The sequence below is a fragment of the Onychostoma macrolepis genome, chromosome 25 (genome assembly GCF_012432095.1).
Source record: "Onychostoma macrolepis isolate SWU-2019 chromosome 25, ASM1243209v1, whole genome shotgun sequence".
NCBI lineage: Eukaryota > Metazoa > Chordata > Actinopteri > Cypriniformes > Cyprinidae > Onychostoma > Onychostoma macrolepis.
The window spans coordinates 13,221,134-13,242,772 of record NC_081179.1 but is presented as its reverse complement, the minus strand read 5'-3'; the positions used below and the strand labels follow the sequence as shown (position 1 = coordinate 13,242,772).

The following is a 21,639-nucleotide window of genomic DNA, read 5'->3' as shown; positions in this document are numbered from 1 at the left end:
GGCAGCAAGCAAAGCAAGCGTAAATGCCTGTGTGCATAATATAATTATTAATGTTATTATGTTAATGTGTATAATTATAATAATTTATTATTTTGTGTACTATATACATACACACACACACACACATATATATATATATATATATATATATATATATATATATATATATATATATATATATATATATATATGGCGGCTGCTGGTCTTTCAAAGAGGGGAAGCTCATTTTCGGCCTACATCATAAAAAGTGTCCATTTATTTATACGTAAATCCTGCCCTACGTTCCTTTTCAAGAAAATGCTCTGTGACCCTTTCATACCAACTAGGCGTCTTTTCCAGTGATGCTAGCCTAGCCCAGAGCCATACATGTCTCTCTATGGCTCTGGCCTAGCCTACTGTATGTATGAATGAATGAATGAACAAACAATCTAAAAAAAAAAACTCGACGGAGGAAATGTGGGAATTAGGTTAAACTGAAACAAGGGATGTGGTGTATAATAGGGTTGTCATGATACCATAAAAATGTCTTACGATACTATACCAGCTTAATTTATAATTCAGTTCTACAAAATGAATCAAAATTTAATAAATAAATAGATGTAAGTGAAAACAGACAATATTATTCTCTGAATACTTAATGTGAATGAATGACTAGCTATTGTTATCCATGAAATTATCTAAACCAAACTCATCTTAGCGCTGCACAGAAGCTGCATGAAGTGACATTTAGATGTGACATTTATTCATTTACACTGTATTTATAATTGCATAAATGATGTTATGAGATTAATGTTTTAAATACTAAATTCTGAATATAGAAATATGTTGGAAAATAATGTAATATGCCTACTTTTAGACGGGAAACTTAAAAACGGCCAGCAGGTGGCTGAAGTTCGTGATTGAATCGCTGAGTCATTCAAATGATTCTTTCAAAACGGCTGAATCCTTCAGGAGCGAATCAAATGATTGTTTTTATGAATGGCTCAGTGAATCAGTGATTCGCCCAAATCAACGCGGATTTGGATTCGAACACAGACACGAAACAAAAACGGCACTCTTGCTCGTGTCGTATTGCCAAAGTGTCAGGAGCATTTTTTGCTCGCATGTCTTGAAATTTCCGAGTTAGCAGCATGTATATTAAAACATAACATTATAAATGAATAAAAAAATATATATAATGATTGATAAGAACCAAGTGCAGAGCCGCGATGGGACTGAGCTCCAATAGCTTCAGCGTCAGCGACTTTTTATAGTACAAAATCGCTGTCAATCAAAAGGAGATACAGACCGTCCAATCATCACGCAGAAGCCCGGCGTCCAGGCACGCCCACTCCTCCATTCACCCCCAGAGACGCTGAGCGTCCGTGGGCGGGACATAATCGCAGCATTTATCCAATGACCGTCTAGTTTGGAAGCACTGAAAAAAACTGTTCAAAGCAGCCCCATTGACGTCAATGAACGCTCGGCGTCAACGGAGAAATACACTGAAGCTACGGGAGTGTGTGAGAAGGAAATCGAATCCGACCTGCTGTATGTAGTTGATTCTGAACGAACTCGTCTTCGAGATGAACGTGTTCTAACGCATTTTTAGTCAATAAAATGTTAACATAATAGTACATATCTGACCATTCATTTTTTGACATTATAGGGGAAGCCGAGCTTCCCTTGCAGTCTTAAAGAAATCCCCTGATATATATATATACAGTATATAACACACAATACATACTGGACTATATTTCATATCTTAGAAATATTGATGTTGTCATTACATTATAGCTGTTACAGTTACAATATAACACATCTGTCATAAATTAAATTTAAATCATAAAACGAAAATTTTTGTGAGAATGTACTATCTAGGGAATTAATTTTTGTAGTTTAATAAAATTTTCAATTATGATAAAGTGAGATCAGACAATTGTTTATATTGTAAAGTACTTTAGCAGTTGATTACAGCTTGGCATTTTTATCATATATTAATTCAGATAGTAACCTTAAAAATATCACATTACTTTATTTGACATACTGCACTCACCTGCATTATTTCTGCCAGCTAGATGTCATTGTTTTGAAAATATCACACAAAAACAATACATATACTATTCAAATACAACACATTGTATTTTCTGTAGTAGGTTCATGCTGTATAGAAAGTGCTGTGGTAATCCTGTCATATTTAGCTTGTGTTGGAATTACAACACAAAAACAACAGAAAAACCACATCCGGCATCTAATGGTAAATTCTTGTGATACTGTACAACATAGAAAGTGCTGTGGTAATCCTGTCATATTTAGCTCTGCTCATTTGTTGTGTGGTAAATTTATGTAGTAGCCTACTGCTGCAGTACCAGGAATACCACAGGACATTTGAGTTTAAAAATCTTAAAAATACTGAGATTAAGATGATTTAAGGGAGCTGCTCGCCTGTGCATAATCAAAGACATAGCAAAAGACTACGGAGCCCGGGAAGTCACCTGTAGGAGAAAAAAAACTAATCCGTGCCGACGGTTTTGCAATCCGTTCCCTCAGTTTATAAACCGTACTCACGAATTCTTAAACTGTTCCCTCGGTTTAACAAATCGTGCCCACGGATTAATAAACCGTACCCACGAATTTCCAATCCGTGCGCTCAGATTTTGTAAACCGTACCCTCGGTTTTTGAATCCGTGCCCACAGATTCATAATCCGCGCGCACGCTTTCGCAATCCGTTCCCACGGGTTTGTAAACTGTACTCACGGATTCATGCAGCAAGCTCCTAGGTAGCCTACGTGTTAACGAATCATACTGTATATTGTTTTATTGCTTATTATTATGTGGAATAGGCCTACAGCAAATTGTAACGGAAACGAGTTGGAATACAACGATTTAATAAGAAAGATGTGCGTCAAAATCTTGTTTAATTTGTGATCATCTTAGACTTGATTATTATTGTATAATAAACCTGGCATTGTGACTGACTTTGGAGTCATTTGTTACTCTTTTGTAAGTCGTTTTGAATAAAAGCTTCTTCTAAATGCATGTAACCTAAATATATAACAACAACAACAACAATAATAAAATAATAGTTATTATTATTATTTTAATTTATAGGCTAAATAAATGAGTGCACTTAAGACAGTAAAATGTTTGTCATACAATAATTCATGAATGCTTTATTTTTAATAACATTTGACAGTTTTGGAAATATGTTTGTGTACTATTCATTCTTAACACAAAGACTTATTTTGGTGATTTTATTATACATTTTATATAATCAGTTCGGAGTAGCACAGTGCTCATTCAACAAATGCACAGCTAATCAGATGAGTTTTGAGTCTAGATTTAAATGTGGCTAATGTATTAGCACATCTGATCTCTTCTGGAAGCTGGTTCCAACTGCGGGAGGCATAATGGCTAAAAGCAGACTCCCCTTGTTTTGTGTGAACCCTTGGTGTTTCTTTTTTTTCTTTTTTCTTTTTTTTTTTTATTATGCAAACAAACATACAGATACTTACAGGTAACAAATCAAATACAAAATAACCAAGGTCAACAAAGTATATTTTTATTTTAATAGGCTCATTTATATAATTTTACACTCATTTAAATTAAACATTTTGTGAAACCTAAGTGAATTAGCCTACATATTATTTTGTAGGCTATTTGTCTAATTTTTGCTTCAGAATCTTGGGAGAACTGTGATCTCTATTCTAAAAATCAGTTATCCAGAGTCTTAATAAATAGGCTAAAATCTGGCACCTAATAGGCTACTAACTGTTTCTAATATTAAAATGTAGAGTAGGATGTAAAAGGTACAATCTTACACACTTTATTTAGTACAATAACAAGGATTTGGTACATTTATAATGCATTATAATGCCACTTCTAATCCATTGTCCATGGATAATGCCACTTCTAATCCACCGCCCCCCCTTCTTTGGCCCCCCCTTCTTTTGGTACGTTCTGCGATCCATGGGTAACACTATTTAGGGAGCAATTCTCACTGTTAACTAGTTGCTTATTAGCATGCATATTACTAGCATATTAATACCTTATTCTGCATGACCATATTTTAGATCCCTTAATCCTTCCCCATACCTAAACTTTTTTTTTTTAATCATTATTTACCTCAGTGATATTTTGAAGAACAAGGTAGTTCCGGAAACATATATAGGACACATCTTGGAATTGCTTGAGGATGATATCTTAAGGAGAAATACATAAATCAAAAATACATAATTATCACAAGCATCAAAATTCAGATTTTCTACAGCTATTAAACTGTCATTCAGTTGTGGTCCAGTCATTTGATTTTATAATGGACACCAGAAAGATGTGTGATGGTACCTTTTATGATACCGAGTAAGGCAATTGCTGGGTGCTTAAGTCTGGCCACATGGCCCTGCAGAACTGATTCAAATCCTCTGTAGTTGCTGAAGCCGAGCAGTTCCCTCCCTCTGTAATTCTGGGCAAACTCTTTCAAACTTTCTTGCCCTTGTTTAGGGAAAAAATGGATTTCTTCTTAAGTTAACTGATTTACTGCATTGATATGAGCTTGAGAACTTGGAAAATAACAGTGATATAAAATGTATAGTATGTTTATAATGTTGAAAAATACACTGACAGGATGGCTTTATATCGTTAAGATGATCATTCCACTTCTTGAATTCTTCTCGAAGCTGGGCAAACAAATTTTCTCTATTAACTTGCTCCCCTGATGATAAGGACATGATATTCTCATTGAATCTTATTAAAATCTGTGATTTAAAAAAAAATAATTACACGAGCATGTTATTGTGCATTATCATTTTAGAGCAAAAGTTTTGCCTCTGAAAAGGAAATAATACATTTGGATGAGAAAATAATTGACAATACAGCAACAATACAAAGAAAAAACGGACATGTGCTTGAAAAATGGATGAGATTTGGGCCCATCTCTGACACCACGATACTTTTAGGGAAGAAAAATAAGTAAGAATGAGAAAATCAAAACAAACACAATAGGGTTCCAGCAGCAAGAAGATGTGATGTCTTGGAGTCCTACTTTAATGAGGAATTGTTTGGCTCCCTTAGGGTCCTGTGGTGGTCCTCCCTCAAACTCCTTGAGCTTATTCCTCACATCCCACAACTGCTTTTTTATCTCCTCATCAAGCTGTGGCAGTGATTTCTGACAAAAACAGATTAAAAACCCCGGATTTACTTACATTCTCTCAATCCATTTGTAATTTACACTGCCATAAAATGCAGTGTATAGTACAACTGAATTCTTGTTTATTGTGAACAAGTCTTTAGAGTGAAACATTTAGAAACTTACTTTGATATGATCAACAAGATTCTGAGTCAGTTTGATGGCAAGACATTTAATAGTTGCTTTATTCTCAGTCAGGAGGCCTCTGTAGAAAAAGAGAAGGGAACTTTTGCAAGGTGCTTTAGAATAGCTTGTTATCCAGGTATTGATAAGAGTACCTGTTAAAGATGTATTCTTCTGAAATACTGATGTGATTTAAAACTGGTTGAAATTCAAAACAAATCAACTTGATCTAAACCATGCAAATCAAGTCATGTGGATGCATACATTTTTAGGAACAATTATATTAATTATATTCTTCTCAGATTGTAACCTGAAATAGTCATGGTTTTGGAAGAAATCTCTCTCCATATGTGCTGCCTCCTCCAGAGGAATTTCATCATTGATCTGCTGTTGTCCTCTACACTTCACCATGATGTAACCTTTGCGGAGAGTAATCACTTTGTTGTGGACAATATCCAGAATGCTTTTCTCTGTTCCCGTGTCTATGAGGTCTGGCTTGGTCAAAATGGCTGTGATATTGAAAAATAGTTAAATGTTAGACATGTAAAATGTAAAATAAATAAGAGTAAAATGTGCATTTGCAGACACATGTGCATATGGTGTGAGCTGCTGTACATTACCGACAGTTCTTTTGCCATCAGGATCTACTTCTTGTGCCATTTTTAATGCTTCTGTTGTTGCAATGTCAATGTTACAAGGGACCACTACCATGTTTATAGTCTCTTGCTTCTCAATAAATTTCATGATCAGCTGTTTGATCTACAAGACATGAAGACAGTTTTAAAAACTGGACGAGTATGGTACTGAATGTAGAGTGTAATATCAGATTATATGACTCACCTGGTTTCCAATATCATCTGGTTGTTCTTTTACTGGGACTCTGGCAATTCCAGGCAGATCGATCATTGTGAGGTCACACACATCTGGTGACATGACCTCTAAAGTGATGAGCTCATCACATATTCCTACACCTTTTCCTGCCAGCTCATTCTGGGCTGTACAACACATACACATAATTAACTTTGATTCACATTTTAATATATTACATTACAGTGTTGGATGATGGGAATTGGAGTCATTGTGATGTGTGGTGTGGAGTCCATGTGGTGAGCGAGTGACCTCTGGTGGAGGGTGAATGGAAGTGGAGACCAGATTCGTGACAGAGCCCCCCCCCAAAGAGCGGCTTCCAGACGCTCCACACAGTCTATAATCCAGGAGGGAGGTGGAGCGGAGGCGGAACAGGGGGAGGGATGGAGGGCCAGGTCCCTGTGGAAGCGGAGTGACCGGGGACCAAGGCAGAGCCGGCAGAGCAGGAAGCCAGGGCAGAGTGGACGGGACTGGAGCCCACCAGGGCGAAACAGATGGGACTTGAGCCCACCAGGGTGGAGCCAACGGAACACGAGCCCACCAGGGCGGAGCAGGCGGGGCAGAAGACCTCCATGGCGGTGCAGACAGGGCAGGAGCCCACCAGTGCGGATTAGACAGGGCCGGAGACCTCCACGGTGGATCAGACAGAGCAGAAGACCACCAGGGAAGATCAGGGGAGCACCACAACGGATCAGGAACCCACAGCAGGGACTGGGACCTAAGGACAACTGAGACACAAAAAAGAGACAAAACATGCACAGACCCAAGGATAGAGGCAGGGAACATGGGAAGTTTGTAATTAGTCTCCATAGTTGTAACAGGACAGAACGAGAGTTCATTGACGGCCTCCATAGCCGTGACAGGACAGAACGAGAGGTCATTGATGGCCTCCTTAGCCGTGACAGGACAGAACGAGAGTTCATTGACGGCCTCCATAGCCGTGAGAGGACAGAACGAGAGTTCATTGACGGCCTCCATAGCCGTGACAGGACAGAACGAGAGTTCACTGACGGCCTCCATAGCCGTGACGGGACAGGACGAGAGTTCAGGAACAGCCCTTCTGGCTGCGACAGGACAGGACGAGGATTCGTAGATGGCCTCCATAGCCATGACAGGACAGGACGAGAGTTCAGGGATGGCCTCCTTGGCCGAAACTGGACAGGACGAGGAATCAAGGATGGTCTCCGTGGCCGTGGCAGAGCAAGACGAGAGTTGGTGAGTGGATACCACTGACACCTCCGGAGGTTCTGCAGCGGTTGCCGCCACCTCTGGAAGTTCTACAGCGGTAACAGTCTCCTCGACCGCAACTCGACAGACCGAGAGAACATTGCAGGGCGCCACCACCATACAATGGGCTGAGGCGAGCCCCGCCGCTTCTGGAGGTTCTACAGTGTGTGCCGCCACCTCGGGCAGTACTGCGTTGGTGTACGCAGCCCAAACGCAACATAAAGCGATTCCCATCAGGGGAAGCGCTTCGGACAGGGGAATATGCAAAAGAACAGGAGGGTTAGAGTGAGTGGGTTTGGGGATACCAGCTGTGCGTGCAGACACCAGTGGTACATCCCTCAAACTAGACATCAAACCGGTATAATGGAAGACTGACCTTGATGATCTGGGTGTGTCAGCCGTGACGGGCTGTGACTCTGGACGGTCAGCGGAGACGTGACCCGACTCTGGACGGTCAGTGGAGACGTGACCCGACTCTGGACGGTCAGCGGAGACGTGCTGCTGTGACTCTGGACGAGCAGCTGTGACGTGCTGCTGTGACTCTGGACGAGCAGCTGTGACGTGACTTGACTTTAGGAGATCAGCTGAGACGTGAAGTGACTCTTGACGAGCAGCTAAGATGTGCTGCTGTGACTCTGGACGAGCAGCTGTGACGTGCTGCTGTGACTCTGGACGAGCAGCTGTGACGTGCTGCTGTGACTCTGGACGAACAGCTGTGACGTGACTTGACTTTAGGAGATCAGCTGAGACGTGAAGTGACTCTGGATGATCAGCTGAGACGTGCTGCTGTGACTCTGGACGAACAGCTGTGACGTGACTTGACTTTAGGAGATCAGCTGAGACATGAAGTGACTCTGGACGAGCAGCTGTGACGTGCTGCTGTGACTCTGGACGATCAGCTAAGACGTGAAGTGACTCTGGATGATCAGCTGAGACGTGCTGTGACTCTGGACGAACAGCTGAGACGTGCTGTGACTCTGGACGAACAGCTGAGACTTGGCTTGACTCGAAAAGATCAGCTGTGACTTGGCTTAGCTCATGAATATCAGCTGCGACTTGGCTTGGCTCTTTAACATCGACTGTGACTTGCTCTGATTCATGTAGATTGACTGTGACTTGACTTGGTTCTTTAAGATCAATGGTGAATTGACTTGGCTCCTGTAGAGTGACTATGACTTGACTTGGCTCATGAATGGCAGCAATGACATGAGGGGTTGTTGTGGCCGCCCTCTTGTGAGCGTGCTCCGGTGTGACCGCCATTACAGGCACAGACACTGTGTTATTTTTTTCCTCCGCAACACCCACAGTAAATGAAGAGCCAACACACAACAGAGCATAATCCAAAAACTGACTGAGTGAGGAACGTGGACCCTCACAAATAAGCTTAGTCTTGAGTGGCTGATTAATGCTATCACAAAAAAAATCGATCAAGACATCATCCGGAAAATCCGAATTATTAGCAACGTCTAGATATTCTAGAATAAAGTCCTCGAGTGATCGCATACCCTGCTTGAGGGCTAATAATAGTCTTGCAGTGTACATACCAGGCCAGGCTGAGTATTCTGTAACGGGGCTGACGAGACGTGAGACGTGCGGATCCAAGTGCAAGCTTTTATTAATAATACAATAATACATAAATACAGGCAGGGTCGAGCAATGGCAAACAGGTATGGCAGGGATAAGACAAAGAGTAATCCTAGGGCAAGCGAAGGTTGACGATCGGCGAACAGTATCCAGTGGGCAAGGCAGAAAGATAATCCAGGGAACACGGGCTAGAATCCAATAGGGGTGCAAACAGTGTCCAAACGGCAAGGCAAGGGTTAATCCAGGGAACACGGGCTAGAACAAACACGGGGAAAACACAATCCAAAACAGGCAGGGGAAAACTAACAGGGGCTCTGTAAAGTTGCTACGGCTAGGGGAGCGCTAAACGCATACAATACTCGGCCACGAGGGAAACAAAGTCCAGGGTTTATATAAGGTGTGTGATCAGTGTGTGCGAGTGATTAGTGCAATGAGTGATTGGTGACAGCTGTGATCAGTGTTGGATGATGGGAATTGGAGTCATTGTGATGTGTGGTGTGAAGTCCATGTGGTGAGCGAGTGACCTCTGGTGGAGGGTGAATGGAAGTGCAGACCAGATTCGTGACAGTTATGCCGTCCTGCCACGCAGTTACCACCACATCGACCATGGGACTGTGCCATAGATCTGCTACCTGGATTTAAATTCCCTTAGGGTAGAGTATATCCACTGTCCATCCTGTCCACTGTCCACTGTCCAACCTGGCCGACCATCACCATCACGTTGCGCAGGTCCTCCAGAAACTCAGGCAACATCATCTATACCTCAAGCTAGAGAAATGCGAGTTCCATCGCCCCACGGTGCAGTTCCTCGGCTACATCATTGGAGAGGAGGGAATCCAGATGGACCAGGGGAAGGTAACCGCAGTCTCAGAATGGCCAACCCCTCAATCTGTTAAGGAACTCTAAAGATTCCTTGGATTTGCCAATTTCTATCGCCGGTTCATCAAGAACTACAGTCTGCTCACAGCCCCGCTCACCACCCTGCTCAGAGGAAAGCCCAAGTCCCTGTCCTTTGACTCCAGTGCCAAACAAAGCCTTCAAGAGCCTCAAAACCGCATTCAGCACGGCCCCCATCCTTCGTCATCCTGACCCCCAAGTACCATTCATGGTGGAAGTGGACGCCTCAACCACAGGGGTCGGGGCCGTGCTGTCTCAGCAGTATGGTGAGCCTCCACGCCTCCAGCCTTGCGCTTATTACTCAAAAAAATTGACCCCAGCGGAGAAGAATTACGACATCGGTAACAGGGAGTTACTAGCCATCAAACTGGCCCTAGAGAAGTGGCGGCATTGGCTGGAGGGAGCCAACCATCCCTTCACCGTTATTACCGATCACAAGAACCTACAATACCTCCGCGAAGAAAAACGGCTTAATCCCAGACAGGCCCGCTGGGCCCTGTTCTTCACCAGGTTTAATTTCACCATCACCTACCGTCCTGGGAACCGCAACGGCAAGGCGGATGCCCTCTCCCGTCTCCACTCGCCTGATTCCCCCACAGATCCGGAACCTATTCTCCCTCCAGCCCTTATAGTCAACCCCATCGTCTGGGACCTGGATGAAGACATCAGAGCCGCCACCCTCACAGAACCTGCTCCGCTGGGAGGCCCAGAAGGGAAGACTTACGTTCCATCTTCCCAATGGCAATCCCTTCTGGGCACAGTTCACTCTGTACCGGGCTCTGGATATCCAGGCAGCCAACGGACCCTCTCGCTCCTCCAAGCTCGGTACTGGTGGCCCAGTATGTCCCGTGATGTCACCAGGTACGTCTGCAGTTGCTCAGTCTGTGCCATGTCTTCCTCTCCTCGTCAACTACCTGTGGGCAAGCTCGTACCTCTCCCCATTCCTCGTAGACCCTGGTCTCACCTTGGAATTGACTTTGTGAGTGACCTCCCAGAATCCGATGGGAGCACCTGCATCCTTGTGGTGGTAGACCGCTTTTCCAAGGCATGTAAACGAATTCCTCTCCCCGGGTTGCACACTACCCTAGAAACAGCAGAACACCTGTTCTACAACATATTCCGAAACTTCGGAATACCGGAGGATATTGTGTCGGATCGCGGCCCACAATTCATCTCCCACGTATGGAAAGCCTTCTTCCGCCTGCTAGGAGTCACAGTGAGTTTATCTTCCGGATATCATCCCCAGACAAATGGCCAGACTGAGCGGAAGATCCAAGAACTCGGACGGTACCTCCGGGCATACTGCCAGGAAGATCAGTACAGCTGAAGCCGTTTTCTCCCGTGGGCCGAGTATGCACAGAATTCCCTCCGTCAGAACACCACCGGCCTCACACCATTCCGGTGCATACTCGGCTATCAACCACCGCTCTTCCTGTGGACGGGAGAGCCCTCAGAGGCTCCAGCTGTTGACCACTGGTTCCGAGTGAGCGAGAGAGTGCGGGACTAAGCGCACGTCCACCTGCAGCAGGCAGTGTGGAGACACAAGGCTTTCACAGACACCCGACGCGCTCCAAACCCCAGATACCACCCTGGAGATCGGGTGTGGTTATCCACCCATGACCTGCGACTCCGCCTGCCCTGTAAGAAGCTGAGTCCCCACTACATCGGTCCGTTCAAGATCCAGAGGCAGGTCAATGAAGTCACATACCAACTACCCCCCAGGTATCGAATTCACCCCACTTTCCACGTTTGCCTACTTAAACCCTGTTCCTTTCTCACTCCAGACCAACACGAGCCGGACGAGCCTCCTCCTCCAGAGATCCTAGAGCAGCCATCCATCTACCAGGTCCACGAAATCATGGATTCACGGCGACGGGGAGGCCGACTGGAATTCCTCGTGGACTGGGAGTGCTACGGTCCGGAGGAACGATCCTGGGTGGCCCGGGATGACATCCTTGATCCCATGTTACTACAGGAATTCCATCACAACCATCCCGATCGTCCCGCACCCAGAGGCCGAGGTCACCCCCGTCGCAGTGTAAGGGCGTCAGGAGCCGCCCCTGGAGGGGGGTAGTGTCAGAGAGTCACAGTCACCGTCGTCAACAGCAATCACCAGATCACAGTCACCTGAGTTCTAATCACCTGCACCTGCTCACCTTCATCAGGACTCCCATAAATACCCACGCTCTCTGACATTTATCGTCCGGTCTACGGTTCACCATCAGAACAGTACCTGACTCTCCGAATTACTAACCTGCGTATACTTACCTGTTGTCTTGCAGACTTTCTCCCCAGTCTCTCCTATGATTCCCCACGACGGACTTCCTAGTCTCCTGGTTCCCGATCGGCTATCACCCTGTACACAGAGGATTAAGTCAACTCTTCTCAAAGACTCATTGGACTCTCTCATTCACCCAGATACTCACCTCAGACACTCACACCGAGATCCATATCCCGTTCCAGTTAATAAACATACTTGTCTTTCACTCACCTTTGGTTCACGTCTCTGTTTGTGACACTAGTATTCCTATGAACATTCATGAAAATATTTTCCATTGCTACTTACCTGCTGGTGCCATTGCTGAGGTGTGTGCTTCTCCATTTCCATCTGTAAGATAATACTGGCCTGTTATCTCATCGTTCATCATCTGCTCACACTGTTTATACCTGCCATACTCACCTGTTTGTTCTCACCCTGTGTCCAAATAAAGCTGTTTCTGGGTTCGTATATTCTCTGTTCAGTGTATATTTCCTGACACATGGCTGCAGAGGATCACACAATGGCTCATATACCTTTCTCAGGTTTTCATAAATAGGGCTGGTTTGCCCAGGGCACCATTCAAGCTTGAATTCCCACTGTTAGTACCTGAAGTGTACATATATCTTTTGAAAGGGTACTGCACCAGTGATAGATTTTGTACCGTTGTGTAGTGTTAATAATATTTGTAAACATTTATTTTAATTTTGGCCTACCACTATTTTACATTATTTCTGTATGTAATAACAAAATATGACTTATTCACTGATGCGACTTATCTGTGATATTTTTTGGGGGGTTGTTGGATCAGTGTGCTAACCCCCTTTGGTGTTGGTCAGTACTTATTTTGTTTTGTCAGGTTGTACAATGTCTGAGAAGCAGTGGTGGCTGCTGGTCTTTCAAAGAGGGGAAGCTAATTTTCGGCCTACATCATAAAAATTGTCCATTTATTTATACGTAAATTCTGCCCTACGTTCCTTTTCAAGAAAATGCTCTGTGATCCTGTCGTACCAACTAGGCTTCTTTTCCAGTTACGCTAGCCTAGCCTACTGTATGAATGAATGAATGAAAGAACAATCTAAAAAAAAGATATTAAACTCGACGGAGGAAATGTGGGAATTAGGTTAAATTGAAACAAGGAATGTGGTGTAGGCCTATAATAGGGTTGTCACGATACCATAAAGATGTCTTACGATACTATACCAGCTTAATTTATAATTCAATTCTACAAAATTAATCAAAATTTAATAAATAAATAGATGTAAGTGAAAACAGACAATACTATTCTCTGAATACTTAATTAATGTGAATGAATGACTGGCTATTGTTATCCATGAAATGATCTAAACAAAACTCATCTTAGCACTGCACAGAAGCTGCATGAAGTGACATTTAGATGTGGCATTTATTCATTTAGTTAGACTATATAATTGCATAAATAATGTTATGATATTAATGTTTTAAATACTAAATTCTGAATATAGAAATATGTAGGAAAATAATGTAATATGCCTCCTTTTAGACGGGAAACTTAAAAAAGGCCAGCAGGTGGCAGAAGTTCGTGATTGAATCACTGAGTCATTCAAATGATTCTTTCAAAATGGCTGAATCCTTCAAGAGTGAATCAAATGATTGTTTGTTATGAATGGCTCAGTGAATCAGTGATTCTCCCAAGACAACACGGATTTGGATCGAACACAGAAACGAAACACAAACAGCACTCTTGCTTGTGTCGTATTGCCTAAGTGTCAGGAGCATTTTTTGCTCGCATATCTTGACATTTCTGAGTTAGCAGCATTTATATTAAAACATAACATTAAAAATGAATAAAAAAATATATATAATGATTGATAAGAACCAAGTGCAAAGCCGCTATGGGACTGAGCTCGAATAGCTTCAGCGTCAGCGACTTTTCATAGTACAAAATCGCTGTCAATCAAAAGGAGATGCAGTCTTTCGACAGACCCTCCAATCATCACACAGAAGCCCGGAGTCCAGGCCAGCCCACTCCTCCATTCACCCCCAGAGACGCTGAGCATCCATGGGCGGGACATAATCGCAGCATTTATCCAATGACCGTCTAGTTTTGAAGCACTGAAAAAAACTGTTCAAAGCAGCCCCATTGAAGTCAATGGACGCTAGGCTTCAACAGGGAAATGCACTGACGCTACGGGAATGTATGAGAAGGAAATCGAGTCAGCCGACCTGCTATATGTAGTTGATTCTGAACGAACTCGTCTTCGAGATGAACGTGTTTTAACGCATTTTTAGTCAATAAAATGTTAACACAATAGTACATATTTGACCATTAATTTTTTGACATTATAGGGGAAGCCGAGCTTCCCTTGCAGTCTTAAAGAAATCCCCACTGCTGAGAAGTGATGCACTGTAATCTAATGATTGTCGCCGTTGGTCGCCATCTGTCAGTGTAGTGTGAATTAGCCTTGGGTGTGACTTATTTTACAGCTCATACGGTAATACTAATTTATCTCTATAAACGTATGTGACAGAGTTTCTTTTGTTAGGCCTAACTATGAGTTTGTTACATTACTGGTACCCCTTATTTAATAGTGTCAATTATTACACTTTAGACATAGTTCCTCAGTCTGCCATGGCTCTCAACCACATGTTCATGCATATTAGGCTTCAGTATTTTTTCATATTTTGAACACTTTCTTCTTACATTTAAAAAACAAAACAGTTTTCAAGCATTTTTACTAACCTGTTTCAACACGGTTTTGAACTAATGATGAATCCACAAATTCAGTTCTCTTATCACGGTAAGACAGAACAGCCTTCCAGTACACATCTGGTACTTTCTTCAGCCTCAGCTCTAGTGGACATCTGGTGACAATTCCTATAGCAATCAGAGGCAAATGACAGAAAAGTATGTGACAAGAACATTATTGTTCCTGTGGCTCAGTGGTAGGGCATTGCGTTAGCAGCATGGGTTCAATTCCCAAGGAACACACATACTGATTAAAAAAAATAAAAATGTATAGCCTGAGTGCACTGTAAGTCGCTTTGGATAAAAGTGTCTGATAAATGTAAATTATAGTGTGCAGGAGCTATCAAAAGAAATCATTCTCTAACTATCAATTTATGTGAATGAATTGAATAGAAGTGTAAAAACAGTCCACAGTTCCAGTGATGGGTAGCATTATTATTTTCTAAATGATGTAGCTTTTCAGTAGCTGAGCTATTCTATTAAGTAGCAGGTGACTGTGAAACTCTAAAACTTAACCCTTTTTTCTTTTAAGAAAAGGTGGGTCAATTTCAGGAAATTACTTTTTTGAATCTTTTACTTTCAACTGGGTTTAAATAATCAAAGTCACAAGTTATCATTTTGAATCAGTTGGAGCAGTTCCAGAGTAAATGACTCATTCATGCAAATTTATCTGTTATGCGGTTCCTCCAAACCATGGGCTTTCAAACAATACTGTGCTGTAAACCTACTGTGACTGTGCACACTGGAAAGCTGGACACCTCTTTTTGAAATGTTCTTACATGCATATGCATATGAACAGCTACAATTTTAATATACAGGTGCATCTCAATAAATTAGAATGTCGTGGAAAAGTTAATTTATTTCAGTAATTCAACTCAAATTGTGAAACTCGTGTATTAAATAAATTCAAATGCACACAGACTGAAGTAGTTCAAGTCTTTGGTTCTTTTAATTGTGATGATTTTGGCTCACATTTAACAAAAACCCACCAATTCACTATCTCAACAAATTAGAATATGGTGACATGCCAATCAGCTAATCAACTCAAAACACCTGCAAAGGTTTCCTGAGCCTTCAAAATGGTCACTCAGTTTGGTTCACTAAGCTACACAATCATGGGGAAGACTGCTGATCTGACAGTTGTCCAGAAGACAATCATTGACACCCTTCACAAGGAGGGTAAGTCACAAACATTCATTGCCAAAGAAGCTGGATGTTCACAGAGTGCTGTATCCAAGCATGTTAACAGAAAGTTGAGTGGAAGGAAAAAGTGTGGAAGAAAAAGATGCACAACCAACCGAGAGAACCACAGCTTTATGAGGATTGTCAAGCAAAATCGATTCAAGAATTTGGGTGAACTTCACAAGGAATGGACTGAGGCTGGGGTCAAGGCATCAAGAGCCACCACACACAGACGTGTCAAGGGATTTGGCTACAGTTGTCGAATTCCTCTTGTTAAGCCACCCCTTGAACCACAGACAACGTCAGAGGCGTCTTACCTGGGCTAAAGAGAAGAAGAACTGGACTGTTGCCCAGTGGTTCAAAGTCCTCTTTTCAGATGAGAGCAAGTTGCTTGAAGTCCAGTGTTAAGTTTCCACAGTTACTGTATTGAGTACATATACAGTAAATGAACATACTTTCCAGAAGGCCAACAATTCACTAAAAATGTTTTTTTTTATTGGTCTTATGAACTATTCTAATTTGTTGAGATACACGAGTTTCGCAATTTGAGTTGAATTACTGAAATAAATGAATTTTTCCACGACATTCTAATTTATTGAGATGCACCTGTATTACACATGAAAAATATTAAGTACATTCAGTAAAGTAAGCTGTTTTTTTCCCCATGTACCACTTTCCTCTGAAGATTCAACTAGCTTGGCTAACTTGGTAGTTTGTAGCTTAACTAGCTAAATTCTTGAATAGCTTTCTCAACTCTGCTCACCACTTCCTCTTGGCAATGCAACTCCAGACAGTGCTTCCAGCACAGAACTTTTTCCAGAACTCTGGTCTCCAATCACTACAATAGTTGGTAATGCCAAGTCCTTATGAATCCCAGCTGACCGCAGAGTGTCAATCAGATCAATGTATGGACGAATACTCTCCTCTAAATGACTGTGAACCTCTCCATTCATTTCATGACTGTAAAGATAAAAATGTACATTTCATTTGTAAAATCTCACTGATTGCACAGTATTGTTTCTTTCAATTTGATTTTTGTTTAAAACCATTTTAATTAAAGTTTAATTTTCTTTTTTTATTATTATTCTGAATTGTACGGAGCCCCTATAGGAACATTTTCAAAAAATAAAAAATGAAGATTTTCGCGTGTGCACAAGAAACTTTTGCATGCTCACAAGAAACTTTCGCGTGCGCATGAGAAACTTTTTGGAGTTCACGCGTTACAGTTTCCGGTTGCATCACTTCTGCCATCTTACAAAGAAGAAAACAAGAGCATGTGCGCATGAATTAGCCTAATTGAGATTTATTTTGGCCTTCAATATGAAAACATTGTTTCTGTTTTTGCATTCGGACACAGATAAATCATAACTGAACGGCATAAGAACAGCTTTTTCCTTCAGGCTATATTCCACCTGAACAATACATAGCCTAACATCTCAGGACTGTCCATCTGTACATAACTTCTCAAAACTTTTCATCTGTAAAATAGCACATTCATAATTCTTTCTATTTTCTCTATATTTTGTACATAACCTCTAAAACATTTGCACATACATAATTCTATTTTATCTATATTTTTATTACCATATAGTTATTATTTTTTAACTATTCTGTTTATTATTAGCCTTATATTTCATTCTATTACCTTAAATTATATGCACCTCTGCACTCTCTCTGTACTTTCTCCACTGGGTGCTCCTGTCACCAAGACGCATTTCTTGTGTTTTTGTGTGTGTAAACACACCTAAAGCTCTTTCTGATTCTAACATTTAAAACGTATTTTGAGGTCTAGAAGCGATTGGTAGCTATACAGTATAAAAGCTCAAATTTTAGATTTCGAAATGGCAATAGCCTAGCCCAGGGTTCCTCAAATCTTACCCTGGAGGTCCAATCCACTGCAGAGTTTAGCTCCAACCCTGATCAAACTCACCTGTCTGTGATTTTCTAATGATCAGTGTTTGATTAGGGTTACAGCTAAACTCTGCAGGAAAGTGGATCTCGAGGTCTAGATTTGAGGAGCCCTGGCCTAACCTGACTACGCCAGACTTCGTACTTCCGCTCAATTTCAGTTCACTTCTGTACTCAGTCTGATATAGCAAACCATCTCCCAGATTATCTCCGGCTCCACAGCAGCCGGCCAACCAGCGAACAGAGGGCGGGCTGAGAGCCATGAAGTAGACGCTAAGCGCCCAATTTAAGATTGTAGTTTAGGTGAGGGAAATCTAAAACGACAGCGGACATGGAGACACGGGATGCTATTCGCTCTTTTGTGGAGAATTTTCCCGGCATTTGCCAACTGAAGCCCGAACAAGAAGAGTGTTTGGTTCACATTTTGAATGGATGTTAGAGGGTCTCGGTCTCTTTTATCTGACCCTTTTGAAAGGTCAGTGTCTCCTTTCTTTTCCAGTCCTTGAATATTGCCATGTCATGCTGTAATCTTGCAATTAAGTTGCAGCATTTCCGACAGACTCGAAATGAACGAAGAGCTGTGTTTAACAGAACTAATCCTAACTGTGACAGTTGGCTGCAAATATTTTCTTGTTTTTCTCTACTGTCAAATATTAGTTTAGATGTACTAATTGTACCGTGGATGCATAGAAGCGCCATCTTCACGCCGGTATTTCGCTCGATGGTTTTGTTTTCGCTGCATACCTGTGTTTACAGCGGAAGTTCGAGGCGGCTGAGCCGGTGTTACGAGATTTTCGGTTTCCGAGATTTTCGAGATGGTCCTCACTGCAGAACACAAGATCCAGGGGGTGTGGTTGGATCTAGATCCAACTCCTCCCACCTTACATTTACCTAAACCTACCCGTCTCCACCCCCTGATCCCTAAACCCACTCATCTCCACCCCTAAACCTACCAATCTCCACCCCCTGGATGTGGATCCAACCCCGCCCCCTGGATCTTTGTTCTGCAGTGAGGGGCTACTGGAGATTTTAGGTGTGTTCGACTTCATGTGGCGCCGCACAGACCTATTGGCGAGAATAGCCGCTTGCAGTCGGGGGCGTGAAGTCGGACTCTTTCTGCTCCCGGTAGTGATGCTCTCGCGGTGTTTGGATACTCTTATCACAGATGAAGTGAAAAACATGCAATATTTGTCAAATGCACGGACATTTCAGAAATGTTTTCATGAGCAACAGAAACACTTTTTATATACTGCTTAATACAGGGTGATCTGTTCAAGAATAAAGTTCAACATAAACATGTACTATTTAAATACCAATAAGCCTTTATCAGTGTTTTTTTTATTATTAAATGTGACTCATTATAACATTGTGACTATACAGTAAAAAAAGCTTTTACTTCTCTAAAAACAGATTTGTGGGCAGTATTTTTTTATTATTATGCAACAATTATACAAAGGTTTATACAAGCATATACAACTCACAACAAGTACAAAAACAAATAAACATTCATAAGAATATGTAAAGTGAAACAATTCATAATTTCATAATTTGATCTAATGTAGTAGTACCATTTGTTTAATCTCTTTTTATAAAATGTTCAAAGTTTGGCTTAGCTTCCATTTTTTCACAGGATTGTGATATTTTCCCAGTAAAATAATATTTGTGAGCTGTATTGGAATTGAAGATGTTAGAAACACACGTCATTGTTGTCATGTGGTGAATTTGGCCAATCGTGAAACAGTGTTGTCATCAGCGCTCCTGCAGTCGCTCTGGAGAAACTGCGCGAGCTGAGTCAGCCGGCTGCTCTCAAAACGCTCTCGCGGTACTTTAATGCCACACGTGACAGTGACGTAGCGTCGGCGCCGGTTCAAGTCGGACAAATTTTCTAACCGGCATGCACTGCTTCAAGTCAGCCGCCGATCGGTCTGCACGGCGCTGCATGAAGTCGAACACACCTTTTCTGTTTCAGTGGGCGGAGCATACATGAATATTAATGAGTTTCCCGGACATGCGCGTGGAACTGACAATTTCATTTCACGCTCCTTGTATCTGAGCAGGTTTAATGGAATATGTATTAGATAAAAAATGCAATAACGTCTTTATCAGGAATGCCCTTTCTTCAACTCCAGGATGCCCCTCTAAAGCACAATCTAAATGGAGGATCTGTTATCCGAACTCTGATTTGAATAACTTATGGTCCCTTCCTCACAGATTTTTTATTCCATGTAAAATTAAAGAACTACATTTCAAAATTGTTCACAGATACTACCCTTCTAATTTATTCTTAAGCAGGTTTTCTGAGAATATATCTTCATTGTGTTCATTTTGTAATACTGATGAAGAATCTATTCTACATCTGTTTTATCATTGCCCATTCTCCAAGTCTTTTTGGTCAGAAGTTATCGTGTTAATTTCTCTTTGTTGTAACAAAATGTTAGAAATGACAGAATCTATCATTTTCCTGTCAGATTTTCATTCTAAAACAGCAATCTTGAACATACTGTATTACTGCTTTGTCTTCTGGGTAAATTTCACCTTCATAAAGCCAGAACTATTCACTGTAAACCTAACTTTAGAATGTTTTCTTCTGATGTAAAATCTTTTTTCACTTCTTTTAAGAATGTGTCCAAACCTTTGAATTCAAAGGCTTCTAAAACTTTTAACATTCTTGAAAATGTTGTAAGGTATTTGTAAAAGTTTTTTCAATTTCTATATGTTTTATTATGATGCTTTGTGTAGCCCTTATATCTACATGTGATGATGTCCGTATGCCCCTTGTTAAGTTTCAAATATTGTAATGGTTTGAAATGCAATAAAAATAAATAAATAAATAAATAAAAAAAAAGGTTTAATGGAATATTTTTAAAAAAGGTAAATATATTTACAGCGTTGCATAAACCTATTCCTAAACTACATTTGTTCATCATTTTATAACAGTTTTGATTAGTTTGCAGTGTTTTGTTCACACAAACCTTGCACGTTTTGTGCAGTCGTCCCTGACTGAATGATTGCACATTCTTTGTGTAATGTTAGGATAAATCACCGCAAACCAGTTGTATACATTGATTTCAGTTTGTTGTGCTGTTCATTTGTTGCTCGCAAAGCTTTAAAACTGTGTCTTATTAATTGTTATAATTTGTTGAATACATTATGCCTGCCACAAATGAAATAAACCTAGGCTATATGAATGTATCTGTGGACATATTTTTGTATAGGGTGTGATGATCCATGTCTTAACTTACTCTGTTCAACATTCTCCGTGTTGTTTGGTTATAAACTAACTGAACTAACTGCTGAAAAAAATAAATAAGTTGCTGAAATTGTCTTTTTTTTTTTTTTTTTCACGTTTCCCATATATAATATTTAAACATTTGTACAAACAAATATAAATTAAGATGATCATGTAAAGGTGTAAGGTTTCCCTTGCACAGTGAAACCAAGAATCCCAGAACACCTGATGATTATGTCTACACTGATTTCCAATAGTAGTGCAGATATAGACATGTGAGCCAACAACCGTTTCAATTATTTATTGTTATACTCTTCTGTTACCTTTTATACTTTAAAACGGTCATCCTCTGGCAATGAATGAAATAACATTCACCACCATATCAGTGGCCTAAGAAGAATTTTGCAACCTACACTGATGTTATTCTCTGTCATCTGTTCTTTGACCACGTGTTGCACTGTACTTGGACGAT

The 21,639-nt window shown here is 41.3% G+C and overlaps 1 protein-coding gene across 1 annotated transcript; it reads right to left on the bottom strand.

Moving 5' to 3' along the window:
* Positions 1-3,892: 3,892 nt before the first annotated feature.
* On the bottom strand, positions 3,893-18,201 carry LOC131533867 (interferon-induced GTP-binding protein Mx-like). Its single transcript, XM_058766296.1, has 12 exons — positions 18,113-18,201; positions 16,794-16,990; positions 14,843-14,977; positions 6,129-6,283; positions 5,909-6,047; positions 5,599-5,797; positions 5,292-5,370; positions 5,022-5,144; positions 4,602-4,734; positions 4,325-4,471; positions 4,106-4,182; positions 3,893-3,940 (listed from the first exon to the last, which is right to left on the bottom strand). Exons 1-12 carry the CDS (start codon positions 18,199-18,201, stop codon positions 3,893-3,895), a joined length of 1,521 nt encoding a protein of 506 aa, XP_058622279.1.
* Between the last annotated feature and the right edge of the window lie 3,438 nt (positions 18,202-21,639).

Coding starts and splice junctions, on each gene's coding strand:
- LOC131533867 (XM_058766296.1), bottom strand. CDS start 18,201: ATGGCTCTCAGCCCGCCCTCTGTTCGCTGGTTGGCCGGCTGCTGTGGA. Junction 6,284..14,842: donor TCAAAACCGTGTTGAAACAG/GTTAGTAAAAAT, acceptor TGTGTTGTACAG/CCCAGAATGAGCTGGCAGGA. Junction 5,145..5,291: donor ATCTTGTTGATCATATCAAA/GTAAGTTTCTAA, acceptor TGTTTTTGTCAG/AAATCACTGCCACAGCTTGA.